Raw genomic sequence first — 19,725 nt, forward strand, 5'->3', positions numbered from 1 at the left:
TACTGTACACAGTCACACAGATAAACTAAGGACTGACATTGTGTCGTCCAATTCTGACCTATCAGAGCAATACAAGTAGACTGGTAACTTACCCTTCTATTGAATTTGATTCATTCACATTCCTCCGCCTCCCCCAACTCCTCCTTGTAGCCACCCCTTGGTACTATCTGTCATTGGGGGGGGGGGGGGGGGGGGGGGTCTACTGCCTCGTCCAGCAGGGCAGGTGATGGACCCTCAAACCAGCGGGTTTGAGGCAATCATTCAATTCAGTCATCATATAATCATCAATAATATATTATTGACATTTCTGTGTTGTGAGGGTTTATGCTGATTTCCTGAAATATCTTCATATCATAAGTGGGTGCTTGGTAGGCAGGTGCTACAGTATCTAAGACTTCACAAATGTAAGCTGCAAAGTTATTTTATAAATAAACACTAGGAGGCACTAAGGAACAATAGATTTTTTATTTTTTTTTCTGGACACTTCGAAGGCCAATTTTAGTATGTAATAAATATATGACATTTATATACAGTGTATATTTAATTTGTATTTTATAAGCAAAACAAATGGCAAACATCATTCAACTGTTGTATTCAGTGAGGATGGTCAGTATATCACACCTTGAAAAATGAAGGAATAAAGCTAGTTAAACTAAGAATTTAGATTAATTTGTGCAATGATTTGTGGCACATGCACAGTGATTTATTATTGGTGTGTATTAAACACAGCCTTGTGCACTGTACTTCAGTTATGTACTTGCTTTCTATATGTATTAAAGAGGTATTTTTATATCATATGTATCTTCTACTGTTAATATCCTATTGCAGTATGTGTTCTCTGCCATTCTGAATTGTTTCTGTCTAGATCTTCAGTCACCAGGCTTACTAACTATTCAAGAAAAAAAAAAGTCATTTGTTAAGCGGTGAAATTCTAAAAATGCTTTGAAAAATTAACAGAAGGGTCAGATGTAAGTCCTGTTCTTACTATAACTGTATTTTTCACCTGTACTAATATCTTAAAACCTAATTTGAATTGCTTTTTTACATTACTATTTTATGGTGTTTGCAATCTACTACTTGCTATTTCAAGGTGTTTAAGTGGTTCTAGGTTCTGTTCTCTAAACCTGCCTATACCAGAAGATTCCAGGATTGAAGAGCCATTCCTTTCAGATCATTTGGCAACGTAACCTTTCAACTCTGCTAGCCCCACCTACTCATTTACAGTCGCACACCACCTGTGGTCATTTTAAAAACCGCTTCAGAAATTCAACTTTAAGAAGTATTTAGTAAAGGTTGTTTTGCTGGAATAGTTAGAAACAAGCATGATAAATAACTATGCAGGAACAACAACAGAGAATGATTGGAATGTGTTTTTAGAAGATTTAGTTAACAAAGGACGTTTCAAAGAAGCGTACTGTAAGTGGATGGTAATTATCATGATGTAAGGTTGTTACATATTTGAATATGAACCCTTTCACACCTGCTATTGCTAAAATACACACGTCATTACATTTAAGGAATTACACTTGCCCCACCTGAGGTTTGTTTTTCACAGTAGTTATATGTCGTAAAAAATGTACAATTAGAATCATAATTAAGCAAAAATGGTAAGCAAATGAGGTAAGTTCTTGTGAGAAACAAAATGAACCGCAACAGATGAGGATAAAAGTCTTGTGTTTAAGGGTTGGGATTTCAAGAGGAAAAGAAACAGTAGTGTCACTTTCTGCAAACAAGTTTATATAATATGCATTTTTTTATGATTATCCCTTTGCTTTCTTGAACTGTGCACTTCTACACTTTGTTCTGCTTACGCTGTGTCCCTAGTCTTTATCTCATACAGCATGTGTCCGTCAGTCTGTCTGACACAAACAAGCCGCAATACAGCTTAAAGCCAATATCACTATTTAAGTCGAGAAGTTCTTTGGGCGTTTATAGTATGACAGGAGACTCGAATAGCCAAAGGAATGCTCTTGAGTCAAAGAGAACAGACACATATAAGAGGGTGGAAAAATTGTTCCTAAAAATGCACATCTGGAAGTATGTTCGTGGAAAATCTAGGATATTGCCATAATTTTTCCAGTACAGATCAATCTGCCACTGGAATCGGCCTTAACTCTTTCTACACTGCAGCCTTGTATACAGGTCTAGTTAACTAAACTAGTATTGTAAGCTACCCCTCAAAACAGCAGACTGGTAAACTCTTCTATGACCTTAAAACTTCAAATATACCCATACCAAGTTATTATTATGTATTATTTATTAGCAGATGCTTTTATCCAAGGTGACTTATAGGTGTTACAGGGCAGTACAGGGTTTCAATGCAAGATTCATATTTCAATACAGTATAGTTTACAGTAAGTGCAGTAATACTACTAGAATACAATATGAACTAGGATGCAACAAGTTAGGATTACAACCATTTATAGCTACAATGACATAGTAATGTAACAGTGCAAGTTGCTCATTAAACCTAATATTTCTAGAAAACAAAAACATGTTAGGTGGGTTTAATTTAACTTAGCACTGAGAGTAGGGACAATGGAAGCTGAGTGAAAGTACGTTCAGATCTTCTAGGAAACACTTTGATTCAATTCCATTCTGTCCTCGGGTAGCTGGTGTCTCAAGGACAGGAACCTCAATAGGCTGAACAGTCCGTTTCATGGCTTGTCTTACGACAGCAACTCTTTCTGTACACGAGAAAGATAACATTTCAGTGGGTGCACTGTGAGGCACAATGAAGTCCTAATCTGACAATAAACACGTCATGTCCTTAACAATCTGTAAACATTCAATGTTTGTCTAGTTTCTGTGTAGGAACTACTGTAATTGCATTTCGAAGAATCTTTCCATTATTGTCCCTGCTTGGCATACATATGTGCATACATATTAGTCTTACAGCTAAAATAATATTGGCCCCCTTTATCAAAGAAATTAATTCCCTGCCCTAAAGCCAAGAAAAAATCTCATATTTTACCATTGTTAAAGAAACTTTGGAAGCTGAAATTGTAAAGTAGTAGGTTTCTGTGTAAGTTAGTATTTTTTAGTTTGTAGTTGAATTTCTCTCATCCAACTTGCTTAAAGACCTCTCAAATCAAGGTTATTCCCATAGTAAAATTAAAATAGCCAATGAGTAATCAATAAGTAGCAAACTGAATCTGACATGATACCTAAATCTTAGTTTATAAATGTATCAAACAGTCAGAAATCTTTGTCCAGTGGAACCTGAAGCTACCTGGAAGCCTCTTTGAGGAACAATCACACATCTAATCATGCGTATCACTAAATAACTCTTGATTCTTATATTATCTGTACATGTGGTGTTATGATAATATATTGTTGCAAAAAACAAGGTTAATTCTGACACATGTTTACAGATACAATAAACACAGGTACATACTATTATACAAACATTTATAATCTAATGTATTTATTTTGTGTGCCAATATCCTTACTAGGATTTGGTTGTAACGGTACGAAACTATTAACAATATTAATATTGAACCATTTTAATGGTTTTAAATCTATATCCATATTTTAATCTATATTGGATTTTGTATGTTGAATTGAATATAGGTCAATTTAACACTGACACTGGATTGTGCTTGTTTCTTGGGAAATATATATCTCTCTGGATTGGGATGTCCTGAAACAAACCAAGTTAAAACCTACTGAAGTGATATTTTAACCCTGATCCTGTTATACCGCTGAATGAGATTCAAATAATAAGGTGTGTCTTTCCTACACCCCAAGCTCACCCACCCCAGGTTGTCCAGTCAGTCTATAGTCTCTGTCATCCCTTAAGGCCTTCGAGGCTGAAAACATTAAAACACAACACAAATACAGTGTTGAGACCAGTCAAGGGTGCAATAAAATGAAGCTTTGACATAACTTTGACAACTCAGATTGATATTGATTAACACTGGCCTTTAAATGAGGTTTCAGTGTTTTTTAAAGATCTGTCTGTGTTGATCATTGAAACAGACATCACCCAAGGTAACATCTGAAAGAATGGAACATTGTGAATTACTGTTGATAAACTAAATGTAGCACAACATGCCCACAAACAAGCCTTGGACAATATCTGTATAACAACCTCCTAGTAACCATTTATAAACCTATATAACAAATATTATAGTAGGGCTCAAAAACACTCTACTTTCCTATATTATACTGCAGTACATACTATATTATAGGGTACTGTAGTGTTTTTGGATGGTACAGTAGTATTTTTGTATATCTACTCAGGAGATTTTATATTTTAGAATTATTCTATTCATGTATTTTTGGTCCTATTCTATTTTGTGGTCATGATTAGTGGAAAAAGATCTAGTAATAAGCAAGGTGGATTCCCATAGTGAAAAAAAGTTTGTAACACTGCAGTAAGAAAATTTTAGCATTAATATACAACAGTAGATCTGACACGACTGTGTAAAATTGTTAAAATATCACTTGAAAGACAAGACGCTTTGTCAAATTAGCACAAAACAGTCAAATGCCCTATTTATGCAAGTCAGAGATGCTTCTCAAGCAATGTATTCTCCTATCTTTCTCAGAATGTGTGTGACTGAAGATCAAGCATTTGTGAAGTGGTGCATCTCAAGACAATCACACAGTAAGCTGAGCTGAGCTGTGATTTGAAAGATAATGTTCTGGTTGGCTGGCTAACTACTAGTACATTTTTAACCTTGCTCATCAAATGCAACTTTTGTGTGTGTGTGTGTGTGTGTTGTGTGTGTGTGTGTGTGTGTGTGTATATATATATATATATATATATATATATATATATATATATATATATATATAGATATAATCTTAAATTTTTCTTATAATGAACGTTAATTAACTTGCAATTAATTGTTTGTAAAGCGAAAATACATTGGGTAGACTGTATGTTGTGTGGCATGGATTACATTAGAATTAATTACCCACAACTTAGACGTTGTGTGCGTGGAAATAGCGACTTTATGTCATACCGTTGAAACTAGATAAAATTTATGTGCATAAGAATACCGAATGGCTATTGTGTCAGGACATTCTATTTAAATATATATATATATATATATATATATATATATATATATATATATATATATATATATATATATATATATATATATCTGTATTGTTCAAGGTTCAATTTTTAGAAAAGTTTATTTATGTTTAAGTCCGGTCCTTAGTCATATCCGCACACATATATTTGTTCAGATTTGGTGTACTTTTGCGGGTAAATTAATTACTGAAATCTCTGCAGGCGTTTCAAACCACACTTTACGCAATCCTACCGGTCCTTGCGCAAAACACTGTGCAACATTGCATCAACCAAGACTATAAAAAAAATGCGACTGCAAACTGACGTGTTTTACAACCAATAACAAGCCAATTCCTCCTATTAGACACATCATGTATCCTATCACGGGCATAGAAAGGCAGGTTTTAGCATCCCTCGTCTCCAATGAAGAATGTAAAAAGGTATTTTGAGTGGGACCTGTCTGCTGCTCATGATTGGACACATTAAAACCATAAACCATCTTTTAAGGAGTCTGATTGGCCCAATCTGCAAAGTGTCACGTTGAGAAACAGACACGCGTGTGCAGAATTGGGGATTATAAATACAAGCATAGCGCAATTGAATTCTATCACAGCGTCTGGTGTCAGTAACCGGGTTAGGAAATCAGATAAACGTTACACTCTGTAGTCCAAGATTACTAGTATATTGTAATATTTTAAATCAAAGAAACAAAAATATAGACTATAAGTACGAACTTCAGAATTTAACATTTTATTTTATAAAACCGAAAACATGACAGCATTTTAAAATTGCAAATTGGCAGAGAAAAAAAATCCAACTGCACCAATGCATACTGCAAAAGCGAAAAGGATCAAATATATACGTCAAACTTCAAAAAAGAGGCACCTCTTTATAATTTTGCATCGACCTATAGAGCAATAACACCCGCATTATTGCATCAGACAAACCCGACTGCAGAACAGTCTGATGCTTTGCACCTTCTCATCATCAACCTTTATCTAAAGCTAACATTTATTATTTTACTAAACCGATTCGCCGTGTTTAATAGCAAATACACACCGAATCGAAATGAAGTTGAAAGAAATCATGACAGAGAAATCCTCTTTGTGGATTTTTGGGTACGGTTCTTTGGTCTGGAAGCCTGATTTTAAATTCAGTAGAAGCAAAATTGGGTACATTAGTGGCTACAGCAGAAAGTTCTGGCATGGGGATACGTTCCACAGAGGCAACAAAGAAATGGTGAGTTGGTGCTTTTTACATTGTGGTCTATGTAGCTGAGCAAGGCAATTCAATTGAAATGGGGTGAAGTAAAGAATGTCATATTGAATGTCAGTCACTTGCCCTATACTAGTAGGGTAACTGCAAAGGAGCCCAGGTGTGTGTGTGTTCTTCAAATCTGTGCCTGTATAGGCAATGTTTTTGTTATACAGATACACAGTGACAGTAACCTGCAGGTAAATTCCAGTCTGATGCAACTCTAGCGTCACTTTGCATTGCGTGGTGTGTTCTGATCTGTGACTATTCCCGTTTCTGCAGCCTGGGCGAGTGGTTACCCTCGTGGAAGATGGTGAAGTAAGTACATTTCTTGTTTTATATATATATAGATATATATATATATATATATATATATATATATATATATATATATATATATATAACAAAGAGAACTGTTTACTTATGAGAGCTGTGCTGATGTAGAATATATGTAGCTGTTTCTATGCAGTTATAGATTTAGAGTTGGTTGCAGTATACCAATGTAATACCATATGTAAATCTCTGTCTGTTCTAAAGTGAAGTGCATGTATATCTTTCAGGCTTGCACATGGGGAGTGGCCTATGAGGTCCAGGGTGCCCAGATAGAAGAGTCCCTCAGGTACCTGAACATCCGAGAGAGCTCACTGGGTGGGTACGTCACTGAGCTGGTGGAGTTCTACCCACGTGGCGAGAATGAGTCAATGCTGGCACTGGTTTACATTGCCACCTCGGACAATCCCATCTACCTGGGTCCTGCCAGTTCAGAGGAGATCGCTGCACAGATCGCCATGTCCAGCGGCAAAACCGGCCACAACATTGAGTACCTTGTACGGCTTGCAGAGTTCATGCGACTGTACTGCCCAGAGGTAGAGGACGATCATTTGTTCTCCATTGAAACTGCAACAATAGCCATGCTGCCATACTTGATAAACAAAAAACGGTCAACGCCTGTGTTTTAACCTGTTTGTTCCCGTCCTTCCTCCACCACAGAACATAAGCTCATAACCCCCTTCCCCCCTTTTATTTTTAACTGTATTACAGTGTTTTTTGTCATCACATACTGTATCTCTTTCCCAGTAAGGTTTACCAGTCTATAGTTGTTGCACACTTCTACAAATGGTGCATATTGTAGTTTATATTCATACATGATACTTAATATATGTATAGAAGCTCATATACAAGTGTGTATGTGTGTAATATATATATATATATATATATATATATATATATATATATATATATATATATATATATATATACATACATTACACACACACACACACACACATATGTGTGTGTGTGTGTGTGTGTGTATGAAAGGGAACTGTGCTATTGTTCTGTAAGTAGTTTATTAATTTATAGAATTATTTGCTGGTGTGCCAAATGCAGCATTTCTGTCTCATGCTTGGTGGGTCATGTGTATACACTGTGTGAATCAACAGTATGTTTGAAAATATGTTTTCTTCAGTTTCCAGTGGTGCTTTGTTTAACTAATAGTTTAAATTGAAAGTTTAAATTGAAAAGGATTATTTTTATGCCAAGCTGATGTAAGTGGACATTGAGTTTAATGGTACCAATGTATGCTAGCAATTAAGGTGTTTTAATGTTGGTCTGCCTGTCAGTATGGACTTATTGTGCTTTTGTAGCCATGTTCATGGTGACGTTTTATGTATGCAAAAGCCTGATACAACATGCTCATGATTAATTAATACCTTTGTTTTGAAAGGAAGTATTTGATATTTACTTTTACATTATACGTACAACCATACTCCAATAAAGGTCAACACACACGATTGTTTTGTTGGGGTTTTTTTTGCATATGAAAAAAATTATACCACGAAACCACAATAGTTTATTGTTGCATCAGTTCAGAGTATGACGGCAAAACATTAACATGCACTTTAAATAGATTTGAAGGGAAATTGATTTATTGTGGAAGCCCTGGTATGACAATATAAAACGAGATTGACTAATAACTTTGGAAGAACACGTAATTAAGAGAAGTTAAATCACAGCAAATAAAGGGCAACTGAATATACTATTAGTACATACAGGTAAATGTATCCAACACCATGCTGAGCAGTGTACTTGCAATATAAGCTGAATGAGATGGAGATAAAAGTACCATAAATGTCTTGATGAAAAATTCTTAACACAAAGTTTGGGGGTGCAATTTATGTTGCCTATAAACAAAAAAAACATTACAATTTAATAATCCAGCATTCCACGTTCACACCTGAGACTAGGCACTAAGGTGCATTCGTCACATTTGGATTCATAACCAACTACGTTTGGGTACAGTTGAAGTACACTGAAATTTATAAAACACCTATTCCTTACATGGGAAGCTCTAGAAATGAACTGGGTGACACACAGTGGAAGCACCAGCTTGCCTTCTGTAACAGTTTACTTCATATTCATTATGTTGTCCTTATTTGTTTTAATAAGTATGAAAGAGCGTTTCCCAAACTGAAAAACAAAATGAACAATTCCAAACCTGCTAACGATATCTCCAGCAATGCCTTCTCCCTTTCAAATTGTTTTACTTACACCACTCAGTATGTAGTGATCCTCAGAGTGTCACCCAAGAAAGAGGACTTTTCTTAAGCACTTCTTGTACAGGGGGTCATTGTGAGGTCGGTGTACTTTCACAAAGTAATTCTGGGCCAACCTGAATTTCAGTGTTGCCTGAAGCCCCTTCCTTTTCGTCTTAGGTTTGGGATTTGAAAAACAGGTTCAGGATTGTAGACTGTTATTAAAATACTTTTAGCAGTACAGGTACTTACCACTCCTAAACATGCCACCCCTCCAGATTATCACTTATATTTAAAATGATTTCTCTACTGTAAAGACAAAGCTACATTATACATACATTTCTGCATCAATTACATTTCAATACTATGGCATGGTTATAGCATACTGCAATTATCTTTCCTTGCAATTACCTATGTGGTTTTATTGTATCCCTTATTTACCAGTACAGGATTGTTATTCTGAAATAAAAGCCACGTATCTTGCATTGTTTTGCAAAATCACATTTTTTTTTTGTCACTGGGATTACATTTTTTTTATTTTACTCCACATTGTTGTTTTCTTAGGAAATAAAGGAAACAATCCCTTCCACATTGTTGTTTTCTTAGGAAATAAAGGAAACAATCCCCTTTTCAAAATAATTAGAAGAAATTTAGGACTACATGCAGTTAAATGTCTGAGATGCTTATTGCTGGTTGAGTAACTAGCCCAGTGTTGTCTCTGGAAATGACTACAAGTATACATAAATACTGATGTGCTTTGAAGTGCCTTATAATTGCAGAATTTAGAACAGAACATCATGTTTCTCACTCTTAGTGCTCTGAGTGCCTGCATTTTTTTTCCATTAGCTTAATGTTTAGTTTTTTTGTTTAAATTGGATTTAGCATCTGTAGTACATGAAATGTGGGCAGTCATAGACTCTCACAAACACCAGCTCAGTGTTGTTAATGCTTTTAAAATGACAGGCTGTGCTGTGCTCTACTTTGCTTCCTGGATTTACGCCCAGTGTGGGTCAAAGGTCACCCTGACATGCTGCTGTTTACTACAGTAGCTATGACATCACTTTGGGAACAGGGCCAGAGTAGCACATGGAAAAGGGTTATTCAAATACAATTCCACAGCATGCGTGCAGTTTAAAAAAAAAAAAAACAATGCAAGACTGGACATTTACATTGTTCATGCAGGGAATATTAAAACCAAAGGTGATGCATATTTTAACAGTAAAACAGACCAGTCACTTTGCTGTGAAACATTACATTCGGTAATAGTGAAAATGTTGTTTTGTTGGTGGCTGTACAGTCCCCTTGCCAGTTTTAGTGTTTCTTTGTATCCAATGCCCAATATTTTATACAGTTGTGTTTTCTTTACTTTGGTTTGGAATACTTGACTGCACATCTGTGGCTTGTGGATTACCCATTTACATGAACCTGAATAATTAACAAATGGTTCTTTCAATTTCTTGCAGCATTGACAAGTAACAGCAAGAAAAGAACAATGCTTCTGGGGGACAAAGCCAGACAATTCCAAAGTTCCTGGTTCCAAATGGCCTGGGTTCCAGAAAGTAAAGGGAACAAAAACAAAGCAATGCTAGCATAACCTAAGGGTTTATAGTTGGTGTTCCATGATTCTCTCAATAGAGTTTGTCAAAGCAGCAGGTTGACAAATGTATGGAAATGAGCCGATGGGTGTCTATATGGAAAAAGATTTAACAATATACCAAAAGGAAATGAACATTTGTAGCAGCTTATTCGGTGTCTTTTAAATTTTATTTAAAAAAAAAACCAAAACATAAATCTGTTTGGGGTTTTTATAAACGCTTAGTTCAGGAGGGTATAAATACAGATTTTTACTGTACGTATTCCTGCACCTAATCACAATTTAAAATGGCTAATGCTCTCAGGTATGTATGTGTGCACTACTTCCTTTAGAAAATATCCATGTAGGGCTGGAAATAATACCTTCAAGTTGAACCCCATTCCATGCGGAAACCAAAGGAAACAAGATCTCCTGCAGCACTCTATACCGGAATATCAGTCACCATTCCAGGAATAAACTTCTCAACGAGTTCCAAGAATCAGGGTGAAGAAAGAACAGGCTCTTGTTTACCAGCTGTGGGAAGGAGCACTGGGAGGTCGTGGTTACACAGAGAATTATAGCTGACTAATGAAAAGGGCAATCCCCCCCCACCCCCCCACCCCCCCAAAAAAACATGCATTATGTGAATTTGCCATTAGTGCTATTCATTGGATTAACAGCCCAGGAGGATACAATCTGATTTGGACTATGTGTGTTTTTTAGAAACCCTGGTTTTATTGTTGTAAAGCTTCAAGAAATGGAAACATTTTATATAAAATGAAAATCAGATTTTAAAAGATTATTTCTTGGCTAGGAGCCACATAGTGTAGATTGGGGGCAAATCATGATATACTGTACAGAACGTACATGAAAAAAGGTGCTTTTTTTTTTTCTTCCCCAAAGCCAGACTGCACCTCACAGCCAGAGCCAGTCTATCGAAAGAGCAGAAGGAGAAATTTGATTTGCAGAGGTGTCATACATTGTAGACCCAACTTTTCACAGCAACACACAGGGATAATATAAAGAAGAAAGAGCACAACCTATTTTCTTTATTGACTCTTACAGAACATGCTGTGATTTGTAAACATTTTCAATAGCGGACATGGTTCAAGTTGACGGACAGCATTTTCAAGATTGGACTTAAAACACAGCAAGGCCTAAGGAATATCGGTTTGGTGTGATCTCACCTACAGGAAACAATCCAGTGCAACAGAGGACAGATGAGCAACGACAAGTCTGGACACAGGCTTGTAAGACAAGTAAGATATTATGAAACAAGAAGGCACACATGTTTTTAAAAATTATTCTCTATCACTGTTTATTTTGAGTTTGTTTCTCCAGTTAGTAAAAGGGCAGTTTATACATATGTACACAATTACCTATAAAAATAGACAAACATTAAAAGGAAAAACAAAGGGGTAGCATCCCCTATCAGTATTTACATTAATTTCAGGCAACAAACACAAAAGACAATGTGGTTTCCGAACGCAAAAGATTTTATGTTCCAGTGTCATCTGCAACACTGAAGCTGTGAATTGTTAAAGGAGATTTTGGTACTGTATGACTTGGTATAACTCAAAGTCTAAATGATAAGTGGGAAAGGTACCTCTTTGGTCTATTGGGACCATGACAACCATTATTTTGTCACTGTAATTGTTGAAACTATGGAGGTTGATTGCATCCTCACATCAAATACCCATTGTAGTGCAATTTATTTTTTGTCATATTTTAAATGAAATATTACAGTACTTAACATTTGAAATTGTCTTTAAATACTAATTTAACCATTGAGTAATATTTTAATGTCTTTATGAAAGGTTTGAAGAATTTTGAGAGTTTCCTTTTTGGTATTTCTACTAAACTAACCTGCAGTTTTATATTTATAATTGTCGGATGTATCTTAACCCATTTCTTTCAATAGATTTCCTGCAAATGTAAATGTAGCTTTTCCTCACTCGAATCATTTTCTTTGCCTTTAGTTGGTTGTGGTTACTGTTTACATGGGTACAATAATTGATCTCCTTCAACACTGCATCTTTTAAAAAAAATAAAGACTATAATACAAAACAATCTGTATTTTATTATCATTTTTTTCTTTTTACATTCAGGGGTTTGCAATAAGGGAACCCACTCTTGATTTTGTGCATCTTCCATCAAACTTCTGTGATTAACCTGTTTCCTGCATTTTTCTTTTGTGCAAAATGTTAGGTAAGAACCCCACACAATATCCTCAGACTTTTTCAGTGGAAATATTTTGTAAATTAATTCCCATTCCTTATAATACAATTTTACTAGGCATAGCAACTTATGTTTTAAAATCCACTTGCCTTCCCTTAAAGAGAAACTCAAATGTTATTTATCCTAACTAATTTATTCTTGTTTAAAATCACTTTGTATATAATTTCTGTTTCAGTCATCACAACCTTGTGACTTTTAAAAACTGACCTTCACCTTGAAGCACTCTGCCCCCAGTGGATACAGGAAATACCACATGTGTTTTATGTGGTTTTAATTACTGATGTATTTCTTAAATCCAACAGGAGCAGTGTTGCAGGGGGACAGGTTAATGACATTCACGTTTAAGAGTTTCAAAATGTCATGAGAATGTGATGAATGAATCTTAAAATTAAATGACATACAGAACTAAATCTAAACACCCAGAAGAATATATTAGGCAAGATAATGGAGGTGTTTCTGGCTCAGACCAAGTTGCTCTTTCAGTAATGTCAGTTAGCTTTCGATGCCATACACCCTCTGATGGTACAGAGAAGCACTCTCGTCCATGTTGTTCTGCAGGCACTTACACTCTCTGCATCGGTCAATGTGTCACAATCGTGAAATACTGAATGAGTGACACCGTCCTGTCCCAGTTTCTGTTAAGGATGTCACTGTATGTGTAAAGTGTAATTCCAACTGGGATGTGGCTCACTGTACATCTAAAGAAAACAATATGGAAATAAAGGATATGAAATGGATTCTAAAAGGTGTGGCATACTTTCTACACTGATTAATACCACGACATGTTTTACTGCATGGTACAGCAAGGACGTTCTTTCATTTAATACTGAGAACATTAAAACTATTTCGGAATTAATCACAGAAAACAAGGTGGGGGTTATTATTCAGGGCACAGATAAATATACTGATTCTTTAAATGAAAAACCAAGAAGGATTTTAGTAAAAGATGTATTAGATAACGCTCAAAAGAGAATTATACCACTTTATTCTACAACTGTGTTGGACACCAGCCTAACGAAAATGGTCACTCAACACTTTGGGTTTTTTTTTTTGCCTGGTGGTATGCAAATTATAAATAAACAACTAACGAGGGAGTTGAATTTACATTGTCTGGCAAAATACAACAACACAAATGCTGAAGACCAAAAATAAATAAATAAACAAGGGCAAAAAAAATGTTTCATCAAGCAGCCCTCTGCTGTGCGTGTGTCCTCTGTGATGTTCCATTATTATTTCTGCCTCAACGTGTCTTTTTATTCCTCCCATTTTGTACTGCAGCATTGGCAACTTTTGTTCTCCAGAAAGCTGAATAGCAAGAAATGTAAGCTGTTGATTTCTAGATATTGAATCACAAGTGACTTGACCTAGCGTTTGCTGAAGAATACAATACTAAAATCTGTGCTTCTTTGATGCCTGTATGCTGTGGTTCTGTTTCCAATTAAGCCTCTAAAAGGACTGGGGTTCGAAGGTGCAGTGAGATTGCAATGGCAGCCTAGCTCTCCTGATGCAGGGCTTCTGCTACTGTCCTCCTGGTGTACTGGGTCCTTTATTCTTTCTACTGGGAGTTGGAGGGTTGGGGGTGCTAGTATGGCTTAGGGTTTGTTGGCTGGCAAGGATGCCGTTCCCTTTACCCTGCGGTGAGGCTAGCGGAGAGGAAGCGCCTGTAGGGATGAAGGTGGCTGTGCTGGAGGATCGTGAGAGGGAAGGCTGCAGTGTGCTGCTTGCCGCAATACCTGACATGAAAAAGCAAAGAAAAAAATAATAGGATTCATGTTGTACTTACATATTACAGATTATCTGGGAGACTAAACAAATAATTCCAAAAATCTTACCTGTTGAGCACTCTGCATGCTATGTGTTTGCTCATAAGTGCAGTTTTGAAAGAAGCACATGCTAAAGCAAATTTTAAGAACAATGATTTCTGGTATAATGCAAGGGTAAACAACTCAGTTTGTTTATTACTTGAAGGTAGTTTTTTACTGTTTCAATAAATTTCACTTGTCTTTGGCGTAAAAGCATGTCACCGGCTACAAACTTTGCCATTAGGGTAGCAACTGGTAAACAGAAAAGGCATCATTTTTAAGGGATGGGCAAACATCCCTCTCAATGAAGTGCCGGACTACGCGAAAGTAAGGCAATGGTCCAAGACATCATTTGCTTTTTTATTATTTGACCCCCGATTTTTTCCCCAATTTACAGTAGATTGTCCAATTATGTTTTTCCCCTTCACCGCAGCAATTCCCCACACAGCTGAGGAGAACTGAAAGCGACGTAAAAAAAATACGGTGTGCTTCTTTAATTAAAGCATGAGGAAAAACTTTCAAAGAAATCAGAGCAAGCGGACAAACATTTCTGCATAAGAAGGTATTCTTATTTTAACTCCAAACAGAAAGCTTCATTTCGTGTTGAAAGTTAAAGATGAGTCATTATTATTCTAAAATGTATTCTCAGAACGGGTGTAATTTTTTGCCATAAAAAAGCTGCTATATAAATGGTAGATTCCCCTTGTTGTTATCATTCACAATTCAAGAATGTTTCAACCGCACCTTTTGATACGCTGTACCCGTATGCTGCGTAAGCAGCCGCGGAGGCAGCTGCAGCTCCCGCCATGGCCCCTGCCATCGCTGCGGCGCTTCCTGCGGTTGACTTGCGGCTCCTCCCCTTCCCAGCTGACTTGGTCCCTCCACCTGAGCCTTTGGGGCGCCCGCGGGAACGACCCGACCTTCCACGCCCCGGACTGGACGTGTCCTGAGAGGAGATGCCTTAAAAAAAACAAGATGAGAAAGTTATTGTGAATAGAGGCAGTTTTCCCAATAGCTTTTAAAACAGCCTCCAGTAGAATATTTCTGATTTACAGCCTTGACAGATACACTTTGTTGTTTCGAGGAAAGGTCATGCCGGACCATTTCGGTAGTTAAAAGCTATAGACTCAACTATGGTAAAAGTAGGTCAATCACCCATCCACATTGGTTGCACATATGTCGTACCTGGCCATCAAAATGCAGTTATTTTTTTTTTTTTTGGCATAGCTAAAAAATTGCCCAATATAAACTGCATGTGCATTTCAAAAGTAGACATTTGGAATACAGTATATATTTTGCTTGCCTGTTTGTTCTTTGTGGTGGAAGAAGGGTGTTACCAATCCTTTAAAGTGGCACAAGTGAATCTTGCCTTACCGTTTATGGTGTCAGACACAGAGCCTGTGATTGATACAGGCGAGTTGGTTGCCCGAGACTGGGGAGCGGAGGACGTCGGATCATCAACAATCACCAGCATGTCACTGCTGCTCTCGTCCGCAGGTATCGATCCTGCTAGCAGCTCACTGCTCATTGAGATCTGTATGGAGGGGCAGTGCTGGGGTAAGGACTGGGCTGTTCTGCGTTTATGAATACTGTAGTATTACAGAAAATTGTATTTGTAGACCTTAACTCAGCAATGATCACCTAAATAAATACTATTCTTTCCAACAGCAGATTGTGCTTTGTTTGTTGACACTTCCTCATGAACAAATGAATTTTGGTGTTGACTTAGTCATTATTTAGTTGTAACCCTGGACAATACTGCTTGCATTCATACGAATCGTCAGTACATGAGTTTCTGCTTACCTCGCTGAAGGGGCTAGGCATTGCCGAATCCACACTGACAAAGGAATCGTCTCCGTCTGCAGACAGGTTAGAGTTGTCTGCTAACGGCAGGAAAGGAATGACAATATTCACCCCTTCTTTTTTCTTTTTTAAATCCACCTCATCTTCCTTCTTCTTCTGGTGAGAAACAAGACCTTAAATTATTTAAAATATTTCCACCTCACCGTTCAGGGTGTGCCAAGACCCTGGAAAAACATTACCTTTTCAGCGTATTTGTCTCTTTTTCGCTTGCGATCTTTAACTTTATTGCACTCTTCCAGTTGTCTCTTTTCGTCCTGTCGCATTCTCACTGTGGAAAAGAGACCAAATGAAAACACTTAACGTGAGCAACACAGGTTAACAGCCTAAGAATTTAGAAATTAGTATATATGATGTAATTTACAAACACAAAACCACAGTGTCTTACATTTCTTTTCCAGCTCTTCGTCATCCAGTAACAGACTGACCACCTCCTTTGGTTTCAGAGTGTCTGGTTTGAAATTCCCACCCGAGATCACCATTTGTTGGATCTATGAAAGTTACACTAGAATGTCAAAACCTCCTCAGAAAGTCTTCATCAGCCAATCAACATTCAAGAGCATATCATCATAATATTGGGTTAACTGTACATTTTAATTCTACTGTGTAGTAATGTATTTTTTATTGAAACCCATGCATTACAAATATGTTTGAAACAGTGACATCAAAAAAAGAAGGCAATACATCTGTGCACGCACCTCACTCTTCTCCTTGGCTCGCTGTAATATCCTCTCTTCGATTGTCCCCTTGCATATTAACCTGTACACAGTCACCTGCTTGGTCTGTCCCAGCCTGTGGGCTCTGTCCATGGCTTGCTGGTCCACTGTTGGATTCCAGTCACTGTCGTAAAATATAACCTGAAAAAGATTAGTTATTTAATTATTTAAAATATCTTACAAGAATTGGTGCACAACTGTGTCCTCTAACAGATGAGGCTGTAAACGATCCAATTTTCAATCTTTCTGTAGAATCCGGTTTTGTAATGGAAGTTCTAATTAAAATTCCAATAGGTTACAGTACATATAAACCCTGCCTGAGGGCTGCTGCTGGAACATCGCAGTGCACAAACAAGAATCTCATTTCTCTGATCTCACCAGCAGTGCTGTAACAGAAGACAAACAAAAACCTCTCATCTGAATTCTGCTCAGCTCAATATTGTTCCAGTATTGTTTGCTTTATTTATGATTCGTGGTGGAGTGCTGCTTATTGTCACACCCCTCCAGACTGTAGAGGAACACCGGGCTTACTGTGTCAGCAGCTGTCAGATTGATGCCAAGGCCCCCAGCTCTAGTACTCAAGAGGAAGACAAAGATATCGGTTCTGGGAAAGGGGGAAAAAACACAAGGGTTTGTTCTCTAGATGTAGGTGACAGAAAGTCTTACTTGCAAGGGTTTCTTAGGCTTATCTGCATGCATCTAAGTGCACTGAAATAATGTTCAACTACATAGGGACATTGAGACTTTAACAGCAAAAGTAAATTGAGAGAGTCAAATATATGAAAATGAGTGAAACCACATTTTATAAGTTGTGTGGTGGCCCGTGATCATTTTAGATATCTGTGATGCATTAGTGATTACCATAAAAGCCCTTAATATAATGTCAGAGCTAAATAAAATAGGATACATCCAGCACAGCAATTATATGCCATCTCTAATGTATAATGCCATTTTAGTGATTGCACAATAAATATCACCACAAAAACATAACAGCAATTCAATTGAAAAGACTTCTGTGAATGCCTGGAGACATACCTGCTCTGAAAATCTGCCACCATGTCACGCCTCTCCGAAATCTTCGAAGACCCATCTAGCCTCATGTATGTATGCTTGCGAAAAACCATATACTCCTGGAAATAAAATATACAGAAATGAATTTCATGATTTATGGGAGTATTGTTGTTTTAAGCTACTTATATCATAGCTAAAATAAATGCAACATTGCCTCTTACTTTTGGTTCTTCTTGTAGAGCCACTGTATACATTTTGCTCTGTTGAGAACAAACACTTCCCTTTGTTAAGGAGTGTGCTTTATTTAATGTGCCTGGAAGCAGCACTGGCAAAGGAATATCTGGTATTATAGTGAAGAAAAATTTAGCTTTTAATATTAGCTTTCAGCAAATGAATAAGAGAACAGCACGGTAGCTCCAAACAGTGACAGAAGTGCCAAACTGGTATTGTTCCAGGAACATCTAACAGAATCAGTCACCCTCTGGCATTGATGAAGGGCTGTAGGGGTGCTGGAATATACTGTACAGGACACATGACTGTCTAAACACTCAACCGTAAATGCGGAGGTAAAAATATTATAAAAGGAGTGCTGCTGTTGTTTCCCATTGTATATTTAGAGTGTATGTACATGACAGGGTGTTGCGTACACCAACATGGGAATACTGGGGCTAACACAAGTATGTATGACACAGCTATCTTTATAGTGGCTTTTAAAAAGTACCGTAACTCTGTACAATTATTGAATGCTAACGCTGCATAAAACCCCAAACATGATCAATTATCATTATCACAGTTGCTGATTGTTTTGTTATTCTGAACTTTTTTAAATCCAGTACTGTATAAGGATAGGAGGTGCCAAAATGAAAAAGTCATCCTAGGGTAGGTTTCATAGCACTGACTCAACAAACCATGGATATGAGGCAAACCCATGCACATAGTGCTGTTCTGCCCTCTACAGGCATTATCGCCTAATAAAATGTCTAATCCTGGCACAAAGAAACTAAAATCTATTGCTACCAGTTACGCTCCATGAAAAACAAAACACACACAATGCACAACAAGCCTTGAGGCAGTATCGTTGTGAGATTAGACCAAACGCAGGTGCTGTGACTGTTTTCTCTTTTTTTAGAGTTTCCAGGTACCAGTATTATATTTTTTTAATTATGCCAGGTAGCTGATAATGCAGTGTGAAATTTACTGCACAATAACTTTTTATACTTTTTTGTTTCTTGATGGAGATGTAATGTAAATGACTATCACCACTGCAGGAAAGCAGACCAGTGGCACTGTACACAAACTCATTCTTGTTTACACACTATAAATGGAGAACATCTGCCAAATAACTTCTGCTTTATTCTTCAGTCTGGAATACTGTCTGCAAATCATTTACAAGGGGCAGAAGCATAACCAGTAGCACAGTGTCTGCACTGTGATGATCAAACTTCAAATAACGTGCCGGTAATAAAACATGGATATCCTGGAACCTGGCTGGTTACTGGCAGAAAACTTCTTAGAAAAAAAACAAAAATAAATAAACACCATTGTCTGCTGGCAACGGTTTGCTTGCTGACTGATCAAAACACCTGCGACTGCACTGTTAACAAGGCAGCCACAGGACTAGTCATCTAGAAGGTCTTTAAATTGTTCTAAAGGGATACGTGATCATTCCTTAATGATAACTGCCGCCAATTCCTCCACAGGATGGAAA

At 37.1% G+C, this 19,725-nt stretch overlaps 2 protein-coding genes across 3 annotated transcripts in view; one reads left to right on the plus strand and one right to left on the minus strand.

The window, feature by feature from the left end:
• The first annotated feature begins 5,631 nt into the window (after nt 1-5,631).
• Nucleotides 5,632-7,293, plus strand: LOC121325001 (glutathione-specific gamma-glutamylcyclotransferase 1-like). Its single transcript, XM_041267280.1, has 3 exons — nt 5,632-6,268; nt 6,566-6,601; nt 6,844-7,293. Exons 1-3 carry the CDS (start codon nt 6,098-6,100, stop codon nt 7,240-7,242), a joined length of 606 nt encoding a protein of 201 aa, XP_041123214.1. The 5' UTR covers nt 5,632-6,097; the 3' UTR covers nt 7,243-7,293.
• Nucleotides 7,294-11,691: 4,398 nt separating this feature from the next.
• The window catches only part of LOC121324178 (chromatin-remodeling ATPase INO80-like), a 46,967-nt gene continuing 38,933 nt past the window's right edge, over nt 11,692-19,725 (minus strand). Inside the window, exons 28-36 of one of the 2 annotated variants that reach the window (XM_041265734.1) lie at nt 18,042-18,136; nt 17,538-17,610; nt 16,989-17,147; nt 16,679-16,781; nt 16,473-16,561; nt 16,234-16,386; nt 15,805-15,964; nt 15,175-15,390; nt 11,692-14,361 (exon numbers count right to left, since the gene is read on the minus strand). In XM_041265734.1, the coding sequence (XP_041121668.1) occupies nt 14,147-14,361; nt 15,175-15,390; nt 15,805-15,964; nt 16,234-16,386; nt 16,473-16,561; nt 16,679-16,781; nt 16,989-17,147; nt 17,538-17,610; nt 18,042-18,136 (1,263 nt within the window). In that variant the 3' untranslated portion in view covers nt 11,692-14,146. Of the gene's footprint in view, nt 14,362-15,174; nt 15,391-15,804; nt 15,965-16,233; nt 16,390-16,472; nt 16,562-16,678; nt 16,782-16,988; nt 17,148-17,537; nt 17,611-18,041; nt 18,137-19,725 lie in introns of both variants that reach the window. The other variant, XM_041265733.1, reaches the window with a different exon arrangement.

The sequence above is a fragment of the Polyodon spathula genome, chromosome 12, assembly GCF_017654505.1.
Source record: "Polyodon spathula isolate WHYD16114869_AA chromosome 12, ASM1765450v1, whole genome shotgun sequence".
NCBI classification, from domain to species: Eukaryota; Metazoa; Chordata; class Actinopteri; order Acipenseriformes; family Polyodontidae; genus Polyodon; species Polyodon spathula.